This window comes from Acinonyx jubatus, chromosome X (assembly GCF_027475565.1).
Source record: "Acinonyx jubatus isolate Ajub_Pintada_27869175 chromosome X, VMU_Ajub_asm_v1.0, whole genome shotgun sequence".
NCBI lineage: Eukaryota > Metazoa > Chordata > Mammalia > Carnivora > Felidae > Acinonyx > Acinonyx jubatus.
The window spans coordinates 41,526,694-41,537,502 of NC_069389.1; the positions used below are offsets into that span (position 1 = coordinate 41,526,694).

Consider the following 10,809-nt stretch of genomic DNA (forward strand, 5'->3'; position numbering starts at 1 on the left):
TCGTTTTCTCTTTTTCTGTCCTAATAAGTAAACTTAAAAAAATAATTTTTGAGGGGCGCCTGGGTGGCTTAGTCGGTTGGGCATCTGACTTCAGCTCGGGTCATGATCTCATGGTCGGTGGGTCCGAGCCCCACAATGGGCTCTGTGCTGACAGCTCAGAGACTGGAATCTGCTTCAGATTCTGTGTCTCCCTGTCTCTCTGCCCCTCCCCCCACTTGTACTCTGTCTCTGTCTCAAAAATAAACATTAAAAAATTAAAAAATAATAATTTTGAAACTTTTTGACATATAAAAACTGCAACAAAAGAATCAATTCCAGTAGTAAGACAGTAAATCTTGCTGGCATCTCTGACTTTCCTGTACTTTTTCCCCCCACCATGTTTCTTTGGAGGCTGAGTGGTGGTACAAAGGGGTGGGGCTCAGTCCAAGGAGGATCAAGGTGCAAACGGGAAAGGCAGTGATCATAGCATCCTTTATAGCAAGAAAAAAATTTGGAAATAAAGCCAATGCTGGTCACAAATAGGAGACTAGTTCAATAAAATGAACTTGAACTCCCTGGGCTTCAGCTTTCCTCATCTGTAAAATGGGGATAGTAATGGGTCCCACAACATTCAGTTTTTAGGATTAAATGGATTAATACTTGTAAATCACCATGTTTCCATCACATTATCCAATAAGTGTTAGTGGTTACATGTTTATGCAGTAAAATAGTTTATTCTTTACCAACCATCAAATAGAAGGGTATTTAACATCCTGAAAAGACACCCATAGATTAGTTACATGGACAAGGGAGGTGCTGTATCGATACAAAACAGAGTGGTCTATTTTTGTTAGAACACACAAAAGGCAATACGTGTTTTGGATGTGCTCCTTATTTCAGGTGGCTTTAAAACTGTTCAGATTATTGTATTTGTGCAATAAATACAAAAAATAGTGCAAAAGTGAAAAAAGTTTTTGAGAATTCTAGCAGTGGATGGATGTTAAGATCCAATAGGAAGGTACTATGTATTTCAATTTTGTAAATTCTGTTAATCCTAACCACATTAAGATGAATAGAGGGGCACCTGACAGACTCAGTCAGTGGTAGAGCTAGTGACTCCATCTCGGGGTGGTGAGTTCGAGCCCCACGTTGGACATAGAGGTTACTTTAAAAAAATTTTTTTAACGTTTATTTATTATTGAGAAACAGAGAGACAGAGCATGAGCGTGGGAGGGGCAGAGAGAAGGGGAGACACAGAATCTGAAGCAGGCTCCAGCCTCTGAGCTGTCAGCACAAAGCCCGACGGGGGCGGAGGGCCTCGAACTCACAGACCGTGAGATTGCGACCTGAGCCCAAGTCGAAGGCTTAACCGACTGAGCCGCCTAGGCGCCCCTATAGAGGTTCCTTTTTTTAAAAAAGGTGAATAATTAAGAGTTGCAGCTTCCTGTTATGAGTTGAAATAAGGATGGTTCAGATAGTCTCCTGGGATCCAAATTTTGTTGTGCCTTAAGTACATTAAGTAATGTCTTCTGTCTTTGAAGGCTCAGACCCAGACGAAGTTTCCTGGGACTATCCAAGCCCACTCCCCAATCCCCACTACAGAACAGACTACTCATCCCAGGGTTGTCTGGAGGCCTATCAGTCACTTTAAGAACTGAAGAACATCCTAGGAGTCTCTGCATGTGTGCTTATTTTTGTGTGCTTATTTTTGATTCTGTGCGTCCAATCTTGTTTGGCCAAGATTGTGATGCTAAAAAAGCAGCTTATACCACGCTTTCAAAGGAAAGTCGTATTTCTAATTTTTACTGAATGATTCGCACTCTCTGGCCCCTGAACATTATTCTTGGGTATACCAAAAACGTCATTACGGACCTGCGGAGGATAGAACTTGAGGGGTGGAGCCTCCATCCTGTGCCGGAAGCGGCTGTCCCTCAGTGCGCCTGCGTGGTTCTCCCACGCCCTGCGAAGGATTGCTATCCATTCGTTCTGCGCTTGACAGCTCTTCCTGGCAGTGGGCGGCCATCTTGCCTGAAGCCTGAGAGAGGGAGAAGAGAGACAGAAGAAAAGGGTGACACTGGTCTCAGGGCCGCCCCGGGGGCCTCAAGAGCCGGAGGCAGCCCCGGAGGTGGTCTCTGATCCCGGGCCCTGCTCTTGAACCCAAAAAGGGAAGGCGGGGGGCGGGGGGCAAGAAGATGGATGGAGAATGCCAAGGATTGCTAGACCGGGGGTGGGGCGTCGCTATGGCGACCGGGGAGGGGCGGGATCAGATCTGAATCGCTGGTGTGAATCTTCCGGGAGCTGCCCGGGGAGGGCAGGGCTGGGGTGATGACCATGCTAACTGCCGGGTGCTACTTCGCGACGTCCCGGCGTAGAGGGACTAAGTGTCTATGGCAACGGTCGTCTGGCAGAAGGGGAGGAACTAAGTCCTTTCACTTGAAACGCTGACATTCCAGGCCCTTGTCCTGCAGGCTCCCGCGGGCGGACAGGCCGGAAGAGGAGGCCGGGGAATGGCCGCGGTGTGGCAGCAGGTCTTAGCAGTAGACGCGAGGTGAGGCGTGGGGTCGAAGCCCATGGGAACGGAAGTTACTGGGTTGCATGCGCAATGGCGATAAGTGAGGCTGGGCGGAGAACTTGCCTTATGCGGCTGCGTGGGCGTGCCGGAGGTGAGCATGCGCAGTAGCAGGGTGTGGGGGCTTGCCCGCAGAGAAGAGCTGGCCGGAGGGTCGTAAAGAGCATGCTTGGAAAGTGCGGTCAGATGTGGGCATGCGTCAAGAGGCTGTGCTTCCAGAGCCTTTGGGAGGGGGTGTTGGAGCTCAGGCTAGTGACATCCTGTTCCCCACCATTGCCCCCCCCCCCGCAGACTACTCTTACCATCATCACTTCCCCAGTCTGACCCCATCACCATCCCATACTGACCTCCACCGTTGCCCCACACTAACCCCCATCACCATGTCATCCTGACCCGTGTTGTCTACACTGACTCGGTCACCACATCCCAAATCCAACAAAGCTTCAGACGGCCTCCATTGCCCCCACACTGACCTCGTCATCATGCCCTTTATTACTGTAGACCCACCCTCCTCACAGCACCAGAGGGACCCCCATCACCGCTGCTGATCACTTGCCATCCTGACCTCTCACTGCCACACACCTCATTCTCTTTCCCTGTCCCTTGAGCTGATTGATTCCCTCTGTCCTGTGCCTGCTGCCCATCCTGCCTCCTGCCATCATAGGTACAACGCGTACCGCACACCAACGTTTCCACAGTTTCGGACACAGTATATCCGTCGGCGCAGCCAGCTACTGCGGGAGAATGCCAAGGCTGGGCACCCCCCGGCACTGCGTCGGCAGTACCTGAGGCTGCGTGGGCAGCTGCTGGGCCAGCGATACGGGCCCCTCTCCGAGCCAGGCAGTGCTCGTGCCTATAGCAACAGCATCGTCCGCAGCAGCCGAACCACCCTTGACCGCATGGAGGTGAGCTCCACCCCATGCTCCTGCCATAAATACCACCTACCTCCATATACATTCACTCAGCAGACTTGTCAAGCACCTGCTATGTGCAAGGCACTGTTCTAGGCTCTTGGATGACCATAGAGCAAAAAGAGATAATCTAAAGTCAGTAAACAGACAATAAACAAGATAAGCAGGTTGATAAATGGGCAATAAACAGGATAAATAGTGCAATAGGCATACCAAATCAGATAAACAAGTTCAATAATTAACGTGGCTTATAGTGAGGAGTGCTAAGATGGAAAAATAAAGCAGACTTGGGGGATAAAATGAGACTGGTGTGAAGGACAGAGGGAAGCTGTTTTTGATGGGGATGATCAGGAAAGTCTTCTCCAAGGAGGTGACAGTTGAGCTGAGATTTGAATGAAGCAAGAGACTGAGCTGAGTGTTTTTTGGGGGAAAGTGTTCATTCTTTCTTCACAGAACATTTATTGAGTATCCACTGAGTAGGGGAAGGGGGCAAGCAGGAGAACAGCACAGAAGCCACCACAGTAGTCCAAGTGATGGTGGTGGCAGTGGCTAGGGTGAGAAGGGATCTGGTTCTAGGCATATTTTCAAGACCCCAGACCCCATAAGTTCCTGGGGGCTTCTTTTAAGATGTGCCCACCATGACCCTCTGTTTGCAGGACTTTGAGGATGATCCTCGGGCCCTGGGGGCTCGTGGGCACCGCCGTTCTGTCAGCCGAGGCTCCTACCAGCTGCAGGCACAGATGAACCGTGCTGTCTATGAGGATAGGTACGCCCCAGGGGCAGCTGTGAGCTGGGGCTTTGTGGGGGGGGGGAGGGCCATGGTGCAACAGCAGACTGGATGCTAACAGGCACCTCACATTATCTCCCACTCCCATTGGGGCCCAGGCCCCCTGGCAGCGTAGTACCTACATCAGCAGCAGAAGCAAGTCGAGCCATGGCTGGGGACACATCACTGAGTGAGAACTATGCGTTTGCGGGCATGTACCATGTCTTCGACCAGCACGTGGATGAGGCAGGTAAGCCAGCCCCGGTAGCGGGTCGCATCACCATGCATTTGCCTAAACTGTGACAACTATTCAGTGCATCTGTTTCTGGAATGCAAAGTCTCTGGCCCACCTCCGAAGGAGGAATTGCGATCCATAAAGCTTTTTGCGGGGGTGCCTGGCTGGCTCAATCGATGGAGCATACGACTCTTGATCTCGGGGTTGTGGGTTTGGGTCCCACATTGGGTACAGAGATTACTATTTTTTTTTTTTTTTTGGATATAATTTATTGTCAAGTTGGCTGACATACAGTGTTACCATATAGGTCCATACAGGGGCCAGCCGAGTGAGCCTAGTGTATACAGTGTGTTCTTGGTTTTGGGGGTAGATGCCTGTGATTCATCGCTTAAATACAACACCCACTGCTCATCCCAAGTGCCCTCCTCAATGCCCATCACCCATTTCCCCCTCTCCCCCACCCGAGATTATTTTAAAAATCTTAAAATAAAAACACTTTCTGCAAACCTAAAAGCTCTCTGCAAAGTAAAGCTCTGTGCAAACTCTCAGGTATTTTATCTACCATAAAAGGGCTCAGCAGCTTAAAAGAGGACTTTGCAGAAGGTTTCTGGGGTTGTGAGTTGCTTGGAAGAGTTCAGAACCTTTACAGAGAAATCTCCTTGCAAAAGGCCGCACGGGTTTTGCAAACTGCCGAGACCTTGGTAATTGTAAAGTGCTTGCTGAGGTGTAGGGGGCTTTTGGAAAAGGGCCTTCTGGGGTTCCAACTCCCTTCCCCAGCCAAGGAAAGCCCTTTGCTGAGGCCATTGTGCTTGGCGTGGTGGGTCCGGGCCCCTGGCCCACACGTCAGAGCCTTATGTAAATGAAAGCACCTGGTGAGTGTGCTGAGTCCCACGAACGGCTCCTTGGCATTGCAGTGCCAAGAGTGCGCTTCGCCAATGATGACCGGCACCGCCTGGCCTGCTGTTCCCTCGACGGCAGCATCTCACTGTGCCAGCTGGTGCCTGCCCCGCCCACCGTGCTCCGTGTACTGCGGGGCCACACCCGCGGTGTCTCTGACTTCGCCTGGTCCCTCTCCAACGACATCCTTGTGTCCACCTCACTCGATGCTACCATGCGCATCTGGGCCTCTGAAGACGGCCGCTGCATCCGGGAGATTCCTGACCCCGATGGCGCCGAATTGCTCTGCTGCACCTTCCAGCCGGTCAACAACAACCTCACTGTGGTCAGGCCCCAGGGTGTCCACTCACTGAGGGCGGGGTTGCTGGGCCGGGAGAGCTGTCCCAGGGAATCTGTCTGAGGGTCAGGGCGGTCCCCTCCAGTCCATCACCAGAGTCCCCCTGTGGTCAGACTCAGAGGGAAATGAGTCAGAATGGGGATGCGGTTCTTGGCTTGGGGTGACCTTGCTAATGTAGACTCCAGTGGGGACTGGTCAGGAGGCCGAGTCCCAGCTCTGGTAGCCCTTTCGGTCCTGTCAACAGCAGTGCTGCCATTTTCCAAGTGCAGGGGCTGTTGGCTGGGGATCAGGGTGACTAGTCAGAAGGCTGGTCTCTCAGTGGCAGCGGTCCTGCCACTCTCAGTGGCAGGGTCATCCTGCGGTCCGACCCCAGGATGGAGAGTCAGAGGGTGGGGGAAGGGAGTGAAAATCTGGCCTGGCCCTGAGGGGCCTAGAGGGGACCGGCCGCATGAGCTTGTGCACTGGGATCCTTTCTGCTGCACCAGCCCCAGTGTGGGCAAGTGTCCAGCAAGTACCAGGCAGGAAGCAGACCGGCTATTATTACCAGCCTAGGACGGCCCTGTGGTTTGCCTGTCACAGGGGGTGCTGCCTCAGGGGCAGCATTATGGGTCTGAGACCCCCTTAGTCCGGGAGCAGCTGTCTATCCTGGTTAGGTTGCAAGAGGGGCTGGCTCTGAAGGATCACAGGCCTGGGTCGCCTTTTAGTCTACCTGCCACAGCCCCACTGGGGTTAGAGTCCAGTAGGAACCATCCACAGTGGCTCCATTATGGTCAGACTCGAGGAGGGACTGGCTGAGAGCAGGATGACAGCACGCAGATCTCACCCACAGGTGGGGAATGCCAAGCACAACGTGCACGTTATGAACATCTCCACGGGCAAGAAAGTGAAGGGTGGCTCCAGCAAGCTGACGGGCCGGGTTCTCGCTCTGTCCTTTGATGCCCCTGGCCGGCTACTCTGGGCAGGAGATGACCGCGGCAGTGTTTTCTCCTTCCTTTTTGACATGGCCACAGGTAGGCAGGTCCCAGGCCTGCATCCGGGTATTCGCACTCCCCCTCGGCCCAGTGCACGGGCCCTCACCCTCACCTTTGCCTCCCCTCCCTCCGCTATTACAGGGAAACTGACCAAAGCCAAGCGTCTGGTGGTGCACGAGGGTAGCCCTGTGACCAGCATCTCCGCCCGCTCCTGGGTCAGCCGAGAGGCCCGGGACCCCTCGCTACTCATCAACGCTTGCCTCAACAAGCTGCTGCTCTATAGGTGGGTCTTCCCTGTCTGGGCTGCCTGGAGATGCAGGGCCCACTGCCTCCATCAGCCCGGGACAGGAGCACCGTCTCCTCGTAGGGCCCAAAAGCCTGTCTCCTCCATCACGTTAAGTTCAGTGAGTGGAGAAGCCCGGTCTCCTTACAATAATGATGATAGCGATGGTAGTAGCAATGGCAGAAGTCGCTGGTGCTTACGTGGCAGTTGCTGGCACCAGGCCCTGTTGGAGCACCTCATACGTACCACTTCATTTAATCCACAACAGCCCTGTGAGGAAGGTGCTGTCATCGCGTTCATTTCACAAATGACCAACGTGAGGAATAGCATAGACTGGGCCCCCCTGAAAACAGAGGTCTGTTCTCCTTCCTTCCTTCCTTCCTTCCTTCCTTCCTTCCTTCCTTCCTTCCTTTCCTTCCTTTTCTTCCTTCCTTCCTTTTTTCTTCTTTTTTGATTGTGTCAAACCCACAAACTGTAAGATCATGATCTGAGCCGAAGTCGGACGCTTAACCGACTGAGCCACCCAGGTGCCCCATCTTTTTAAATTTTTTTTTTTTTTTTGAGTGGAGGAGTTTACCATCCCTGCTGATGTATGACATGTTACCCAAATGCAGTTTGCAGCCCATGCTGGAATGACCTGAAGGGCTTCACAAAATCCTGGCCAGGCCCCATTCCAGGCCATTGATTCCAGAAGCTCTGGGGCAGGACCGGGCATTGGTACATTGAAAAGTTCCCCAAGTGCTGTCCAGTGATGTCCGAAAACCACTGCCCAACAGGACGCTTTTAGTTTATTGTTTTATTTTTCTACTCTTTTAAAAAAATTCACACACACACACGCATATCTATATATTTTTTGTTTATTTATTTATTTTTGAGAGAGAGAGAGCAAGTGGGGTAGGGGCAGAGAGAGAGGGGAGAGAGAGAATCCCAAGCAGCCTCCGCACTGTCAGCGCAGACCATGACTTGGGGCTCAGGCTCACGAACTGTGAGATCATGACCTGAACCAAAACCACGAGTTGGATGCTTAACCGACGGAGACACCCAGGAGCCCCTATAGTTCTTAATTTAGGTATACTCCCAAGTTTTTGGCTATTTCCCCCATCCCCTCCCTTCTGTCCTCCTCCTTCCTGCCACTTGCTGTGGTAGAGCCTGATAACAACTCTGGAAGTACCTTCCTATATTTTGTTCTCTCCCCTGTAATTCTAGGTGTGCACACCCATCCACACGTTTCCGGGGGAGGGTCATTGTTTTACAGGAGCGGCTCCTACATCCTTTTCCACTGCTCACTTTTCTCACCAGATGATGCTGTGGAAATGCCCCCAAGTCACCTACAGTGCTGTCGGTTCATTCTTTTGAATGGCCTTGTCGTATTCTGCAGTGCAGGGATATCTAGTCTGGTCAGCCCCTTGCTCTCTGTGCCTGTCTTAACACCAGGATCTCTTAGAAACCCCTAGAAAGAGAAACCAGTGAACAACACACTGCAGAGGCTCCCCGTCTACACCAACAGGTAGTTTCCATACTGTCACGAGCTCACACAGCAGCCCATGCTTCGTAGGTAGGTATACACGGTCATCTCAAAACTGGATTGTGTGAACCTTGAGAAGAACTCGGGCGCAGGGGCACAGACGGGCCCCCCTCCCCACCATGCATTGCCATCCAGAGCTGAGGTTCCACGCCCTGAGCTGCTCTAACCCTCCCCTCAGGGTGGTAGACAACGAGGGGACCCTGCAGCTGAAGAGAAGCTTCCCCATCGAGCAGGGCTCACACCCTGTTCGCAGCATCTTCTGTCCCCTCATGTCCTTCCGCCAGGGGGCCTGTGTGGGTGAGTTCCCCAGGGTCGGGGCATATGGGGGGCCAGGGAGGGGCAGGGACCAGAGCTGCTGCTGATCTGGCTCAGATCTCACAATCCCCAGGTGCCCAGACTTTCTGGGCCTTGAGAACTCTCCCATCCCAGCAGCTTCCCACTTTGAATGAAGACCCCTAAACAGCTTAGAATCCTCACGGCATGAGACACAGCAACCCCCACCCCCAAACAGCTCAGAGACCTCACAGTCTGGACGCAGGACTAAAACAGCCAGGTGACCCCTGTCTAGGGACGGTCCCTCCCACACCTCCCCACACCTCCCCACACCACACTGGGGCTTCACACCCTGGGCACCCCGCTTCCTCCTGCAACATCTCCCGAGGGCCTCTCCCTCTTGTCCGGGCAGTGACAGGCAGCGAGGACATGTGTGTGCACTTCTTTGATGTGGAGCGAGCAGCCAAGGCCGCTGTCAACAAGCTGCAGGGCCACAGCGCACCTGTGCTGGACGTCAGCTTCAACTGTGATGAGAGCCTGCTGGCTTCCAGCGACGCCAGTGGCATGGTCATCGTCTGGAGGCGGGAGCAGAAGTAGGTGCTTTCCGGCCCTGCTGTGTCCACCTCCCCGTCCACTTCCTGCCTTGTGTTTGTAAATAAAGTTTCTGTGGTTGTGTCGATGGCTGGCTCCCAGGTCTGCTGGGGTTGGGATCGGGCAAAAGGGAATCTGTAGGACCCAAGTTGGAATGGGGTTCACTTCCACATTCATGCACTGATTTCTTCATTGAGTTAGCAACCATTTATTGAATGCCTGCCGTGTCCTAGGCGCCACCGTAAACGTTTTACACAGTCCTGCTGTAGACAAACATCAAGCACCTACCGTGCACTGGGAACTGTTGTAGGCACTGGGGGTGTAGCTGTAACCTCAACGGACAGAAATCCCTGCCTTCATGGGGCTTACGTTCTAGCGCAGGTAGATAATAGACAAAAATATATCCCAGGTCAGCTCAGGATCAGTGCTGTGAGGGAAAAGAAAGGACAGGAGGCCAAGGCACAAGAGTGAGATGTTGTGCTCTTTTTGGTGCTGTGATCAGGGAAGGTGGTGAAATTTAAAGACCTGAATGAAGTGAGAGGGAGCCATGGTGTGTGGGAGAGAACATTCTAGGCAGAGAGGAAAAGGCAATGCAAAGGCAGAGGCTGGAGTGTGCCAGAAGGATCACTGAAGAGGCTGGTGTGGCTGGACCAGAATGTGGTAGATGAGGCTTTATGGCCACAGTGAAGACTTGGGCTTTTTATTTTTTTAATGTCTGTTTTTGAGGGGGGGGGAGGGGCAGACAGAGGGGGGCGCAGAGGATCCGAAGCAGACTCCAGGCTCTGTGCTGACAGCAGAGAGCCCAATGTGGGGTTCGAACTCCCATATCGTGAGATCATGACCTGAGCCAGAAGTCGGACACTTAACCTACTGAGCCACGCAGGCACCCTGACTTAGGCTTTTTCTGAGTAAGAGGTGAGTCACTGGTTTGAGCAGGGGAGGGACACGCTCCAATTTGGTTGTGTGAGGACCCCTCTGGGTGCTGTGAAGACTTGGAGGTGGGGGCAAGGGCGGAAGCAAGCGGATCAGTCCGGAGGCCCTGCGGTAGCCGAGGTGAGCAGTGATGAGGACTTGTGCCAGGATAGTGGCAGTGGGGAATTGAGGTGAGAAACGTTGGCTTCTACCACAGGGGTTTCATGTGAGTCTGCAGGGCTCTGCTGCCTCCCCGGGAAGGCTGAGGCTCCCGGCTCCCCTGACGCTTGTTCCCCACAAACAGGTGGAGCTAGTGTCTCCTGCTGGGGGAGGGAGGGGACGGAGATTCTCTGCATCCCCAGAGCAACTCCAGACCACCCCAAGCTCTTTCCACGCCCACCCAGGTCCCAAATCCAAGGCCTGAAACAGCTGAAAGTCTGTAAAGTGGTGTTCAAATTTGAGGGGGGCCCTGACCTGACTGAGGAGAGAAAGCCTGGGGTATAAACAAGGTAGGGGCTAGAGAACGAAAGCCCTGGTCAATGACCTGAGTCACCCGGAAA

At 53.1% G+C, this 10,809-nt stretch overlaps 1 protein-coding gene across 7 annotated transcripts; it reads left to right on the forward strand.

The window, feature by feature from the left end:
- The first annotated feature begins 1,773 nt into the window (after positions 1 to 1,773).
- On the forward strand, positions 1,774 to 9,425 carry WDR13 (WD repeat domain 13). 7 transcript variants are annotated; one of them, XM_053202280.1, is made up of 10 exons: positions 1,774 to 2,104; positions 2,448 to 2,527; positions 3,247 to 3,453; positions 4,116 to 4,225; positions 4,345 to 4,475; positions 5,375 to 5,682; positions 6,524 to 6,704; positions 6,807 to 6,948; positions 8,652 to 8,770; positions 9,159 to 9,425. In XM_053202280.1, exons 1-10 carry the CDS (start codon positions 1,789 to 1,791, stop codon positions 9,341 to 9,343), a joined length of 1,779 nt encoding a protein of 592 aa, XP_053058255.1. In that variant the 5' UTR covers positions 1,774 to 1,788; the 3' UTR covers positions 9,344 to 9,425. The 7 variants fall into 7 exon arrangements, with proteins under 7 accessions (XP_053058255.1, XP_053058256.1, XP_053058258.1 ...); XM_027054032.1 differs by having other exon boundaries at positions 1,966 to 2,104; positions 3,213 to 3,453; XM_053202281.1 differs by lacking the exon at positions 8,652 to 8,770.
- The last annotated feature ends 1,384 nt before the right edge of the window (positions 9,426 to 10,809 follow it).

Excerpts from the sequence above, each read along its gene's own strand:
- WDR13 (XM_053202280.1), top strand. The coding sequence starts at position 1,789 with ATGATTCGCACTCTCTGGCCCCTGAACATTATTCTTGGGTATACCAAA. Across the intron at positions 5,683-6,523 it reads TCAACAACAACCTCACTGTG|GTGGGGAATGCCAAGCACAA; the intron begins GTCAGGCCCCAG and ends TCTCACCCACAG. Across the intron at positions 8,771-9,158 it reads CCGCCAGGGGGCCTGTGTGG|TGACAGGCAGCGAGGACATG; the intron begins GTGAGTTCCCCA and ends TTGTCCGGGCAG.